General features: G+C 51.5%; 1 protein-coding gene across 1 annotated transcript in view; it reads left to right on the top strand.

The window, feature by feature from the left end:
- The window catches only part of cabin1 (calcineurin binding protein 1), a 31,825-nt gene extending 18,269 nt beyond the window's left edge, over window positions 1–13,556 (top strand). Inside the window, exons 32-39 of the mRNA XM_076729834.1 lie at window positions 3,005–3,168; window positions 3,264–3,360; window positions 3,474–4,151; window positions 6,010–6,084; window positions 9,692–9,950; window positions 11,453–11,611; window positions 11,705–11,907; window positions 11,990–13,556. Coding sequence (XP_076585949.1) covers window positions 3,005–3,168; window positions 3,264–3,360; window positions 3,474–4,151; window positions 6,010–6,084; window positions 9,692–9,950; window positions 11,453–11,611; window positions 11,705–11,907; window positions 11,990–12,136 — 1,782 coding nt within the window. The 3' untranslated portion in view covers window positions 12,137–13,556. The remainder of the gene's footprint in view (window positions 1–3,004; window positions 3,169–3,263; window positions 3,361–3,473; window positions 4,152–6,009; window positions 6,085–9,691; window positions 9,951–11,452; window positions 11,612–11,704; window positions 11,908–11,989) is intronic.
- The last annotated feature ends 808 nt before the right edge of the window (window positions 13,557–14,364 follow it).

The raw sequence follows: 14,364 nt of genomic DNA, 5'->3' as shown, positions 1-14,364 counted from the left end.
TTCACGCACTTTCTGGCTCTTTGTCACTCTCTGCGTGCCGCCCTCCTCATGCCTCCCCCCACCCTGATGTGGTAGCACGGAGTTCATTTTTCAGTCAGTTTATGCTCTCTTGTTCTTTTCCTGTTGCTCCGTCTTCAGGGCGATCACGCTCCACCCCTCCCCCTGGCTTTCATTCGCTCTACTCATCTCCTCTCTCTGTTGCACTCGCTCTGCTTCCTCATTACTCTCTCTCACTCCTCTGTTTGTGTGTGTATTGTGTGGGTGTGCACTAATGGGCGGGAGTTCCTCCGGCCGCCTCCGATTGGCTGGCGGAGGCCTGCGAGGATTGGCTGTACGCTGTGTATAGTGAGAGAGAGGAAGGGAGGAGGGGGGAAGGACTCCAGCAGGCTGGGGTCAGGGGAGAGCGGAGATGGAGTGCGTGGGTGTTTTTGTTTTGAGATGGCAGGGTTTGAAAGCAGCAGAGGAGCGCCTCAGCTCGCCTGTCAGCGGCACACTGAGCCTATAGGCCCGGACTCCGGCACGGTTTCTCCTCTCGCCACGCCAGCTGCCGTCCTCCTCCTCTTGTGCTCCTGCTCTGCTGTGTGCAGCGGTGCGTTCCTCCTCTCTTCTCCTGCAGCTCTCGCTGCCCTCGCACCCAAATGCAGCCCACCCTCTGCTCTCTGAGCGTGAGCCTCTTTCAGGGTGGAGGCGCTGCCGGGGCTGCCGGCGCTGCTGCCGCCAGCAGGAAACTGTCCAAAAGAATACTGACACAGGTGCCGTGGAGTAGCTTTCTTTGGTGATGGTGAGTCGCTTTCTCTTTCCCTCTGACTTTCACTAAATCGAGCAAGTTCCTGTTGAGGAGTTCCTGTGTGTCGTCTTGTAGAAACGGAGCTCGTGTTGTACTTGTGTGGTGTTTTTAAACCAGCGGTACTCTTGAAGAAACGAATGTACTCCTCCTCAGTGGTTCTGCATGTAGGATTACACCACCCACCTGCCTGCTAGCATTAGCGGGTAACCACCCCTGTGAAATCTGAGCATCAAAGTTGTAGTTGGCTGGTGAAACGGAGAACCTGTTGTTACTGATAAGATGCACGAACGGCTGCTGTTTGTCTCATGACACACTGTGCGACTTCCCTGCTGTTAACAAGTTTGACCGTTGGTCACTGATGGCGTGCTAAGACATGAGAGGATGAAGACGACAGGTCGAGAACAGGTGGAGGGTTTTCCTCCAGAGACAGCCAGCTGTGTGTTGTGGCCCCGGGGGCCCATCAGGCCTGAGGCCCTGCTCTTCACTCCCCTGGAAGACATGAATAAGTGACTAATTAGGACTACTTAATGATGTGATGTGTCCACGGTCCACTTTATCCTCATCCTCTACAACCAAACGAAGAGACTGAAGATCAGATTCCACCTGGACCAAAGAGTCTCTTATCATACATTTATCCCATCATCCCTCGCCTGCTGTGCATCTTATTTATTTATCTTTGTGCGTGATGGATGATGTATTGGCCACATCTGTGCCAAAGCTGTTGCTCCAGATATCAAGCAGTGGTCATATTTTCTCTCACAAAAAAGGGAAAAAGATGCTTAAAATCAGCAGTTAAAGTCTTACAAATCTGCTTTAGCTGTTGTGCTACAGCATAATCTGTGCAAAGCCATGGCTCTGCTCTCCCTAAACAGATTTGCTGTGGTTGGATGGTTCTCTGATGAAGAACAACTCTCCTCCATTAGAGATGTTTTTCTAAGTGAGCCGAGCCCACCCCCTCGTCGGACTTGTCCCGCTCCTGGTGGGAGCTTTTGATAATCTGTGCATTGAAAGGTTAAAACCTCCTCAAGCCTTCCTGATTCATCGAGTGATAAGAATGATAATAACAGTTGTTGTTGTTGTTGTTGTGATTATAACCCATTGTTGTTTTCACGTTTGTTCTTCAGAGGTTTTAGTCGACCACCTGATCTGATCTGGGATCATCTCACCAGTGGCCTCCATGAACTGAAAATGACAACACCTCCTTGATTTAGGGCTTTTCAGAGGCAGGTTTGGATTAATCGCGCAGGGACGGGTGTCCTGGGACGGGTTTGTGTCTTACATTGTAGATGTCCAGATCAGACACGTCCTCGGCGAGCGAGCTGCCCGTCCTCAGGAATGTGATTTGTTTTGATAGCTTTATTTGCTTCTCCTTCCTGTACTGTTCCTCTCCAGCGGCTTTGAAAATGTCATCTGTCAGCGAGGAGGAGCCCCACGCTCCTCCTCGCTCCACCTCGCTCCTCGCTCCTTCTCGTTCGTTTTGTTCCACCCTGAGACGGTCATCTTTGTTTTGCCTCGCACACGTTTTCTGAGGCCAGAAGCTGCACTCTGTGCCGTGTGCTTTGTGACTGTACGCAGCCTAGGCCACCATCTGCACTCGCATCAGTAGCTTCAGAGTGCAGAGCCTCGCCTCGCTTCACCTGCTGAGAGGACATGTGCTCGCTGAAAAGGTGGACTCGTCCATCAAAAAAAAACCTTATCACGCTTTGTGCAAAGGAGGCTGTGTTTGTTGGCAGCCGGTCTGCTGCTCTGTTGCATCGCTTGGACCGAGCTGAGCACTAATGAGGCTGCCTATCATGTGTGCCCAGAGAGAAAGCCCCCCCCATCCCTCCCTTCCCACCTCCTACATGGCCAGCCAGTCCACAAGATCTCTCCTGCCGCCTTTCCATCCCCTCATTAGGACTTTCTTCTTTGAATGCCATGTTTTTAACTCCCATTAATTCCTCTTGCTTTCAACTTTCTTTCCTTTCAGTGTTTCCCATGTCTCTCTGTTAATGGTTTCCGTGTGCTTTTGAAAACCTGAGGTAGCAGCGGAGAGCACTCCTAAAAACAGAAACTTTCACAGATTAGCTTGTTGGTTTGTTGTCTAGTTGAAAGTGAAAGCGGTTACATGCTGCCCCCATGCTGCGTCTGTGCCGCGTTCCTCCAGCGCTTTGCTGTTTGTGGCACGGTCGAACTCAACTCCACCTTCTGCTTCTTCTGTCCTCCTCGCTCCTGCAGGGCATCTGGCGTATTCCAGTAGATGAGATTGATCGCCCAGGAAGTTTTGCATCTCATATGAACCGATCCATTGTCCTCTTGCTGGAGGTGCTGTCTCAGCTTAAGGATCACGACACTCTGCTGAAAGTGTCTTTCATGCTGCAGAGAACCCCTGACCAGGGAAAGTAAGGACCGTCTTTGTGTGACGCTGCTGTTTCTGTTGTGTAGTGTGTATTTGCTCCATGACAACTCCTCTCTCGCTTCTTTCTCACCCATGAAGGAAGTATTTACGGGATGTTGATCGCCAGGTTTTGGCCAAGAGAGCATTTTTCCTAACTGTAAAAGTCCTGGAGGACAATCTGAACAGTCTCACAGGGGTAAGGAAACACAAATCACTTCTACACACACATTAAGAGCCGAGAGCCGCTCAGCGCTGCGGCCGTCTGGCATGCAGCCGCTTCGTGTTTTGACAGGCTCTGCTCTCTTTCAGGTGTCTGAGCAGCTTCACAAAGCGCCGCCGCCCTCCATGGGGGAGATGACCACAACGGACGCATCCAACAGGCCCAGCTCAGAGGACAGCAAGCATGTTCTGCCTAAGAAGCCTGGGCTCACAGAGGGGGTCTGTGCCGCCGACACGGGGCCCAAGGAAGCCCCCCAGGCACAACTCATTCCCCCACCGCCATCCATAGATAAAGAGAGTAAAGTTCAGGAGAGCTTCCCCGGGAAGGTGGAGACTGCTGGGAGTGAGGGGCTCAAAGCAGGGCCGGAGGAGCCCATGGAGCTGGACGGGGGCAGCTGGAGGAGACCCCCCACTGCCTCAGATTCTCAGGGCAACCAAACAGAGGCTGAGACCTCCCTGAGCGCTGTGGAGCAGAAAGCGACGGAGAGCAGCCGGACACCAGAGCTGTCTCTGGAGGAGCTCAGTATCAGTTCCAGGCAGCAGCAGCTCCAAGTCGCAGCACCCAAGGTGACCGTGGCAGCCGGCGGGACTGATCAGGGGTCAGTGCGACGGCCAAACAGGAAAAGGAAGCTTCTGGAGGACGTGGAGTCTGGGAAAACGTTACTGCTCGATGCCTACAGGGTGTGGCAGCAGGGCCAGAAGGTCATGACCTACGACCTGGGGCGCATTGAGAAGATCATGTCAGAGACTTACATGCTGATCAAACAGGTAACGTCTTCAGGGTGCAGCACACGTTACTTCACATGATCTCATTGTAGTGAGTTTATGTGCTGCGACCTTTTTTTTTTTTTTTATTTGCAAAGTCATGCATCATGCAGTGGGCTCGGGAAACCCCTCCTCTAACTGAATTACTAACACTACGCCCACTGCAGAACGGGGACTTTCCCTCTTTGACTCTGCGGTTGTGTTTTTAGTAGTTCACCCAAATTCAACCTCGGTGACTCTGGACTTTGTGCCGTCACTCCTGAAACAGGTTCTCGAGTCTAAAATTAGCCTACAGGGTGTTTTTAAGATGAACTGGGTTTTTTTTTTGTTTTTTTACATGTTGTCACAAGCTGCTGTGGATCCGTCTGATGCCTCTCGTCACTGCGTTCGCTGGCTGTCAGACGGTTTGCGCTCACAGTCAGTTGTACTGTATGTAATGAGTGCAGGCCTGAAGCCTGTCGTCGCGTAGTGTCGTCACAGTGAGATTACTGCAAAACTGTAGGGTTTTCATCCTTTAAGCAATGTGTTATTAAGGTGCTGCTGTCTGTGTAACTGTGCTTATGTGACCTTTGTAGATCATTATATCATCCCTCTCCTGCACAGGAAGTGTCAGAGCAGCGAGATGTTTCTTTGCATCTCTGTAGAGCAAAAGTTCCTCAGCTGTTGAAAGTTAGTCCGACTTCAGTTCTTCTCTCTGCGGCTCTGATGTAGAAGCAGAACAGCCCACATCAGCTTGTAGCCGTATTGAGCTGAAGATCAATGCCGGCCCCACAGAAGCTGCCTTGCCATTGGCCTTGAAATGCAGAGCTGTAGCTGGAGTGGGAGGGCAGTAGGCGAGGGACAGCTAAAGAGGAGAAGAAGGAATCGGAGGAGATAGGATTTATTTTTTTAATTCAAAGAGAACACATTCACGGATGCACCCTTAAGAGAAAGTAACCACAGCCAGCCACGACGTGCTTCCTGTCACCCAGTGAGTGGTGCAGCTCGTACGCTCGGACATCTTCCAGAAGCATCTTCTGGTTGCGCTCCTGCTTGCACAAACTGCAGATGCGTCGTGGTTTCATGGTCTGCTGCGTTGCACAGCTGCATGCGCCCGCAGTTCAGACATGCACCTCGCGTCTTTGGTGTGTATGTTTCTCTCATCACTTCCTCATGGTTTAGACACGTTTCTCTTTCAGTTCACTCTTAAGGTGGTGCATTCCCAGCAGCCACTGCCTCGTGTGTTCTCGCTTCACCTGCGAGCGCCTTGTTGAACTTTGTTCTGATCGTGATGTGATGTTGATAAGCCATCACTCTGGACTGTGTGGAGTTCGACCGGGAAGCTGTCCGTCTCTCAGACATGAATTGAAAGCAGAGGGCTGTCCTGTGTGATGCGCTGAAGCTTGACTCAGTCCGTTTAACAATTGGCATCATTTTAGAATGAAGCTGCTGTAAAAATCCTCCTTTTGGGGGTCCCTGAACCGCTGCTTACAACAGGCTGCTGCAGGGAACATAGCAGCTGCGTGAGCGAGATTACCGCTCAGCGTACGATGCTGGGCTGGAGCCGAGCTTGCCAACTCCCACACATCCACTGACTGTACTGGGCCTTAATGTGGGTCTGAATTTGCCGCTGCTGTGATCAGAGGCTCCGAAGAAACCCTGCTGGCTCACGTACAGAATCAGAATTTTTTGTTGGCATCGGTGCAGTGAGTAATCAGCACAGTACGCACACAGGACAGGTCAGCTCGTTAATATAGGACGGACAGTGGTCCCCTCACTGCTGCGCTGTCGTACTGAATGGAAAGATGTGTTGAAGGATGTGATGCTGTGGGATACGACCATGAGCGTATGATGATGATGTGTTGCTCTTCTCCTGCCTCAGGTGGACGAGGACGTAGCTCTGGACCAAGCTGTGAAGTTCTGCCAGATACAGTTGGCCGCTTCTGCCCAAAGACAGGTAAAACTCTCACCTGACACCTTTCTGCTACCTGTGCACTTCCTCTCCCCTGTGCGTCGCAGCCCATCCTGTGCTCCTGTCTGTCCCTGTTTGTTCCCTCCTGCTCCAGTGATTTAAGGCAGCAGCAGTATTTCAGAGACTTGACGAACTCCACTTTGCATTACAATTAATGGCAAAAGAAAATATCCAGTCATGAAATTAAACTGAATTATTCATAACATTACGTTTTTGAACTGACACTCAGGATTAATGAAAGTCTGGGCTCCAGGATGGAAGCGTGTGCTTCACCACCACCAGACGAGCTACGATGATCTGAGTCGTCCTGATGTTGTTCTCTCCCCTTCTGCCAGTCCTGTGGGCTAAATGCTGATGTTGTCTGCTATTCAGCTCATAATGGCGAGCGTAAGGATGGATGTTCTGTGTTATACGCGGGGACGCAGCGTGTAGCATCTGTAGTAAAATGTGCTAAACTGAAAAGAATCGTGGTAATTCCCAGAATTATTCTGGTCTGTCCAGTTCCAGCCTGCCGGTGCTAAATATAGCCCGGTGCGTGGTGTGAATGCTCCCTGTCGTCCCCTCAGCCTCACAGTTGCCAAACTTGTCGTCGGCCTCAGCCGAGCGTCGGTATGCACGTCGTTTATCTGCACACAGTTTACAAGACAGAACGACCCGAGTGTGTGTCTGCTCTCAGCTCTCAGCTGATGCTAAATCAGCCGTTAGCTCAGCTTTGTGTTCACATTCCTCATGGAGCTGCTCGGCGCTCTGCCTCATCCTGTGTCCGTTACTCCCCCTTCCTCACGTCCCTCCTCCTGCCCACACAGTCAACAAGGGTCTCTCTGCCCACATCCTGCTGTCACGGCGATGTTCCCGAACCCCAGGCTCATGAGAAGTAGCCGTGGGCAAAATAAACCTCTGTTTTCCTACTTCACTGATCCTATCATCTGATTTTCTGCTTCAGTCTCTTTGTCGTCTTTTGCATTTCGTGGAGATGATGGTGAAGACGAACAGCGCTGCTCAGATGTGCTCAGAGTCATACATGTGCTGAGACAGCTGTGAGGGTGAATCAGCCTGCTGCTTTTGTGTCTGTACATGAATGAATCTCCAGCCTGCATGTCCTGCTTTAATGCTCATCTTAATGTTTTAAGGCGCGTGTGTCCAATGGCCTCTTGTGGTTGCAGTCATTCACAGTTTCTGGCAAACTTTTTTCTTCGACCTTTGTTTGAAACCGCCTTTTCACGGCGTGCGTTACGAGCCAGCAGAAGGCCACAGGCCACAGGCCGGAGGCTCAGCTCGTCTGCTGGACGAGACGCGACATCTACACAAAGGTTTGCTCTCGTCTTCAACTGGAGCATCTGCAGATTAAATCCGTCTCTGATATGCTTTGATCCGCTAAAGTTCGGCACGATATCAGATGATAAATCCCCATTTTTGTTATCTTTGCTGCCATGTTGACTGTGAGGGAGCAGAGAGGACAGCTGAGAGTTTAGTGTGGCGAGTTAGAACAAAATGTTATGAAGGAACAACAATATTTAAACAGAGGAATTTGCTCTTATTGTCCCAGTTTCTATAGTTAGTTGAATCCAGGATGGACGGTTACAGAACTGCAGCTTGCCCTGCACCTGACAGTAAACTGAGCCTGTGCTTCACAAAAACACGATGCTGGACACAAGAAAACTTGTGCTCAACAAAAGAAGTGAAGTCTGGCTCTGCAGTGTTGTGGTGGCACTGATGCCTCAGGTGTTTCACCTTCCTCTGTTTCAGGCAGACTCACCTGGTGGAGATCTGCACTCTTTAAACTGTTTTTAGCTTCCATGCAGCTACACCTTACCTTAGATCTTAATATAATTAAGTGTAATATTGAGGTGTTCAGAAGGAACGAAGATCACTCTCAGGATTTGAGTGCTTGTTTTTCTCTCGTGAGCTCTGATCAGCTGTCAGGTGAACCTCACTGCTGTTATTATATAAAGTATCATAATATCTACTTGTCAGGTGCGTTGATGTGGTTTTTTGCTGTCAGATGTGATGATCGTTTGTCTGCATGTGCTGTTTGTTTTGATGGTAATAAGAGCGGGAGCTTCGTGGTTCTGCTGTTGATGTGTCATCATCACGCCACCAGCTCGCTCTGTGGTTGGCGTTCGGCTGCAGTTGTCGTGGGAAATGTGAGTAGGCACCTTGGAGTTTGTAGCTGGAGGACATGAAAAATCCTTGCGTGCTTCTTGCAGATTCACACATTCCTTCAAGCCCCCACAAGCGCAGAGCAGGATGTGGCGCCGAGCCGCAGAGCCGGCGGCGTTCGGCGCTCTGCGTGCTGTTTGCTCCCCCGGTTTGGTGCCGGATGAGGAGGAGCGCACGTCGAGGCCGAAGGGCCTGTGAGCTTCGTCACCATTTTCACTCCCATCAGCAGACTCTGTGAAGATGTTGAGGTTTTAATCCAGACATTCGCTTCACAGAGAGCTCGTGTGTCAGTCCCGTTTGAGCAGGCAATTTAATTAAAACGTCCGGTCGGCCGAACCTGTGCACGACATCCACAGCCGCTCTAATCTGATTTAAAGCCCAATCTCGATAATTGCAGAGAACCGTCTTTCAGTTCAAACGATGGGACCTCGGTTTGGCTGCCAGCAGCCCACTCTAACCCGGAGGAGGCTGCAGGCTGGCTGAGGGTACGTGCTCGGTGCTCTCAGGTGCAGTGTGTTTCTAACGCACACAGTCCAGCTGACTTGTTGGAGTCTTTGTCGGCGATGTTTAATTCATGAGATATGAATCATCAAAGCTGGCGTCGGAGCCGGAGCGTGCTCGGAGCCGCTCGGTGTCGAGCTGAAGGATCTGCTGCTGTCTGAGCGTTCGGAGGGCTGCTCTGTTTGGTGTGCCGCGTGAACCCCGGCGGGAGCCTCATCGTGCACTGCTCTGATTCAGAGCGCCATTTGACTTCAGCTCCCAGCGGAGAGAGTTGGTGCGAGGGCTCGGCTCGTGCCACATCTGTATCTGTGACAGCCTGCCCGTCCTACAGATGTGTAACGTGGCCCTAAAGTCACTCCAGGTGTTTGAGATCTGGACAAACTGTAATCTGTGATAATCTGACGTAGCTCCTCTCATGACATGATGCTTGTCATCATCTTGAGGCTGAAGAGCTGGACTCAGAGGCGTCTTCCGGCTCGATTTGATCCACTTTCCATCCGTGTTGAATAGAAAAGTGGAGAAGGTGTGTTCATTTCTTTTAACTGCGCTCCTCTGCGTTGCCATGACAGCGGCTGTTGTCGCAGGTTGTTTGTGCAGCTCTTGTGTTTGTAAGTGGTCCTCTGAAGGACACACAGGGAAGAGGCTCAGAGGGATGTGGTGCAGAGCTGTGCTCCTCGCCGGCGTCCAGCGCACGAGTCCAGCGCAGGACCGAGCCTCTGAACTCTGGGAAGGATTTCATTAGTTCTTACGAGAGCGAGCTGAGACGAGTGCTGCTGACGGGTGTCTGACTTTTGTTTTTATCTGGCGCTGAGTTTCTGATCAGCAGGTACAGCTCTCAGAAATCTGTCTGAGCACCGGAGGGTTAACGCTGCAGATGGACGCCCAAGGTCAGTCACACCTCCTCACGACACTCTCCTTCTGTCTCCAACAGTCTGCAGGCGATGCCCCGTCCACGCCGAAGTACACCAAGGAGCACCGAGACATCTTCTTCCCCGCCTCCCTGCCGACGCCCGTCCTGCTCAGCCACACCGCCTGCCACCCGCTGTCCACCCAGGACGGCCAAGCCAAAGCGGTCTACGAGCCCCTGAGCAAGCTGTCCAGACCTCAAGCCTCGGGCTTCCACGATCAGCCTCTGCACAGGAGAGCGGCCGCCCACCCCGCTGCAGCCATGGCCTTCCTCCCGCACACAGGTAGAGCGCAGAGCGAGCAGCTTATTCCACTTTGTGATGAGGGAACGTTTCTGCTCAAACTGGAGGTAACGCTGCTGAGGTGAAGCTCTGTCAGGTCACATCCTGACGGACTTTGGTCCATGCGGCCAGCAGGGGGCGCCTGTGGGCTTCCTCTGTGCCTTACATAACAGCTGACTGTGGCCTGGTTATATTCTGCCTTTTGGGTTTTGTCAGTCCGCCAGCCGGAGTTTTAGAAATCAGTGTCGTCCAGATCGTGACTCCTCGAGGTTTGATGATCTCTGCTGAGCCTCGTTAGGAATATCTGCTCATTTTCCTCATGTTTAATATCTGAAGCAGGTCTTCCACTCAGTGTCTGGATCCCCTGAAATCCAAACTCAGCCTTGACTCTTCGGCTGTATTCTTCGTGTTCTTCTTCATTTGAACCTCCTCTGGTCGTTCTTAGGTTCGATTATTTCAGATGTTTTCATGATTCAAAATCACTAGATTTTTGTAGGAGGGCAGTAGAGCCATTAGGGGGCAGTAAAGAGCATTTGGAGCCGCTGAGAAGCCCCTCCAGCTTTCATTTAGCTCCTGACTGAGAAAAGCTGAGGAAGATGAAGATGCTCATCTCGAAGGTTTTACTGCAGAGTTTAGTCTCTGACATCTTGCAGGTGACAAACTTCACACAGTTGGCTTTTTATTTTACATCCACTTCACTCCAGATGACATTTATTGACCCAGTCAGCTGTTTTCTGACTCTGATTCAGTCAAAGGCAGATATAAAACCTCACTTCTCCTTCACTGTGATGTTCTGAACAGATTCTATTTTTAGGTTGTTCGGAGTGAAATCATCTGTCAGGTCTGTGTTTTCTTCTGTTTCTGTCCACAAAGCTGCTTCACAGCACACGTTACATCCACACAGCCGTAAACTCAGGTGGGCTCGCTGAGGTCACGTGATCGAGCAGTTAAAGATAAAAACTACAAACGGAACAGAAGCTGACTGACTGAAGTCGAGCAGAGTCGAACAGACTGAATCCAAACGGATGTTTTTCTTCTGCAGACTTCATCAATAAATCCTCGTGTCTGCAGCCTCGAGCTGCACCTTCATCAAGCTCTGTGAGAATTATTAATGTTTCCTCCAGTTATGAGAGCTGCATTACCTGAAGGTGTTACAGATACAGGCAGAAGTGTCTCTGCACACACGTACTGTGTATCTGCACACGCACACACGCGCAGGTTAGCGTCGAGCATCACTGCAGCACTGTGTGTTATGTAATGGTTTCCTAGGAAACATTAGTGGAGAAGCCTGAAAGTGTTCGATCATTTTTGTTTTGGTTTGAGTCGGAGCTGCAGGTGAGCTCACATGTGCTCGTTTCGTCCAACGAGGGAAGTTTAAGCTGCTCGTCGAGAGAAGGTTTTCACTGATCTGAGCTCAGATGGCGTTTGTCCGTTTATTCTGAAGAAGATCGTCGCTGTGATTGTCGACTGATCAGGACGCTGTAACGTGTTGTTTCCGCCCACAGAGGAGCGGGAGGAGCCTTCAGAGGGGCTTTCATACCGACAGCAGGAGTCGCACCTCTGTCAGCAGATGAAACTGGCCACCGTGTCCCAGGGGCAGGAGTCAGCGGCCGGCTGGTTCCAGGAGGAAACGGCCACATGTAGCAGCGCCGCGCCTCGTCCAGGTCAGGACGTCTGCGGCCGCGCTGTGACGCACCGATCAGTCAGTGTCAGCTGCAGGCACACGCCTTAAACATGTCCTCTTCTTCCCTCTGCAGACCAGCAGCAGTACGCCAGCAGCGAGCAGTCAAAGCTTCCAGACCCCAACCGAATCCGCTCCCGCGTCCCACCCAACATGCCAAAGCTTTTCATCCCCTCCACCGTCACCAAGTTCCCGCCAGAGATCACCGTGACTCCTCCGACGCCCACGCTGCTCTCCCCGAAAGGCAGCATCTCAGAGGAAACCAAGCAAAGGCTGAAGGTATGCGGCGTGTGTGTGAGTGTGTGTGTGTGAGAGCGTCCGTGCAGCTCAACAGTGACCCCTGCTGTCTGCTCCCGTACAGAACGTCATCCTGTCCTCTCAGTCTGCAGCCACAGTGAAGAAGGACACTCTGAGCCAGCCGGCGCTGGAGGTGCAGGAGACGTCCAGCCAGGAGTCGTCTCTGGAGAGCGAGTCGGACGAGGAGGAGGACGATTACATGGACATCTGAGCCCCTGAGGGCCCCGCGTGCACGCCGAAACGACCCGGGCCCTCGCTCCGCCCAACCTCTGCCCCTGTCTTGAAGAAGGAGTGGTACATGTGGCTGCAGCTGTCTGTGTTCATGCTATCAGTCCCTCACGTGCATTAGAGAAAAACAGTCCAAACTGAAGAAATGCAGTATTCTCATCGTCCGTCACGTCACTGCGTCGCTCTGCTCGTCATCAGCGATGGCGCAGGCGGCGGCGGCGGTGGCTTCAGCCTCACAGCATGTCTGTAATGTGCCATTTATGCATCTCTCACATCGGCTTATCGAGCTCTCCTGCTGCCAGCTGCACACTGGACGCGGCCTGAAAGACGTCGAGCCTTTAAGCCGACCAGTGGCGTCTTTATGCATCTGACCGTACCTCCACGCTGCAGCTCAACCCTCTGAGAACGGACCGGTCTGAGGTGCCTCAGTCCGGACTGACGCTCAGCAGCATGTACCCGCCGTCCTCCGCTCTGATCATTTACTCTGGCATGAGGTTTTCACCTGCGGGACGCGTCAGCGGGCGATGACTTTCAGCGGACGCGGAGCTGAAACGAGGACGGTCGGCCGACGGCCTCGCGGCCTCACAACCTGTAGCAGATTGGAAATGTTTACACTCAACATTTGGGATGTTTTTCAGTTCGCACTTAACTTTGTGCTATTTTTGTACTCACTGTACTTCTTGTAATATTTTGTCCTCTATATTTTTCTGTCCTTGGTGTGCATTTGTAGCTCAGAGGGACAGTTGTCACCAGCACTGACCTGAATGATCCTGAAGAGTTTTTGTACATATCTGAACGGCACAGTCGAGCATCTGTCCATGTTTGGCTTCAGTGGGCTGAGCGTGAAGCAGGAGCAGCGCGTCGCTTTGGCTCCGGTCGGCTCAGGAAGCGACTCGCCGCCCTCGCCCTCGCCCTCGGCCGCGGTCCTTCCTGCCTGCGGCGGAGCTGAGGACGCTGAGCGGGACAGATGCCTTTCCACTGACACCACGTGGTCAATTTGTCACAGTTCTAGCTAAACTCAGAGGAAGACGGCCGAATGTTTTTTACAGATTGTTTTCTATTCACAGAAAGATATTTACTGATTGTGTTTGAACGCTGAAAACTCGTTTTTAAAGACGACACAAACGAGTCATTGGAAACTTTCACCCTTGATATTTAAAAAAGCTGTTTTCTATTTTATTTTCTTCTTTTTGTTTTGGTTTTTTGGTGTAAAATAGTTTTCTATTGTTCTGCTGAGCTTCTGGGAATGTGCCACAGCTGAAGAGGTGACCCCGGCCCCCCCGGCCCCCCCGGGCCCCCGGCCCCCCGGCCCCCCCGGCTCAGCCTGCTGGAGGGGAACTGTTGTCTGTGTCTGGACTGAATGCATTATAGATGTCAAACCAAAAATATATTTGAGAAACACATTTTTGTTCTGTGTGCTCCTTCAAACACATCCAGATCTGCACAAAACCTCGAGTCCGAGCAGGAAGTGATCACCTGATCTGATCCTCTGTGACACAAACTGACCTGAAATCAGCTCAGAGTCAATATCTTTAATGATTTTCTTCATCAGCTTCATTGATTTATGTAAATATCTGCTTATTGTGAATCTGATGCAGCGACACATTTCACAGACTGACGCTCCAAACACACCTGTTTGGATCATTCCACAGGTAAACAGGCTCATTGGTGACAGGTGAGAGGATCATGAGTGGGTCAGTCGTTCATAGAGGACGTGAACACATGAATGGACTCATGAACAGTTCAGAAATCTGCTGTCAGTGACAGTTTGATTATTGGTAATTGATTGTGGTTTATTCGTGTTGTCTGCGCTCAGACGCAGGTTTCTAGTGTCCACGGGGTTCTTTTCATCACGTCGGACGGGTTTCTGTTCGAGACCTTCGCAGAAACAAAGCATCGTTCAGTCTGTCCCTTTAGGACACAGGTGATTGGGACTCAGCCGCAGGCCGCCATCCTCCTGATGCTTCCTGAGCGACTCTTCTCTGGTTTGGACTTCTGTTCGTGTCTTTGTCACCTGCAGACCGTCAGGCTGCGCAGCTCGTCCATCCACACAGACTCAGGAGGGTCTGCTGTGTCTCCCAGCACAGACTGGAGCGTGGAGGAGAAACCAGGAGGCCGCCGTTCCTTCACGGGGCTGAAACCAAGTTTTGGCTCCAGTTTGACTTCCTTTATCTAAACTGTTGGCACCACAACAGAGAAATGACAGACAGC

Source organism: Chaetodon auriga, chromosome 5 (genome assembly GCF_051107435.1).
Source record: "Chaetodon auriga isolate fChaAug3 chromosome 5, fChaAug3.hap1, whole genome shotgun sequence".
Classification (NCBI taxonomy): Eukaryota; Metazoa; Chordata; class Actinopteri; order Chaetodontiformes; family Chaetodontidae; genus Chaetodon; species Chaetodon auriga.
The sequence above is the reverse complement of the archived record's forward strand: the minus strand, read 5'-3'. Positions and strand labels throughout refer to the sequence as shown.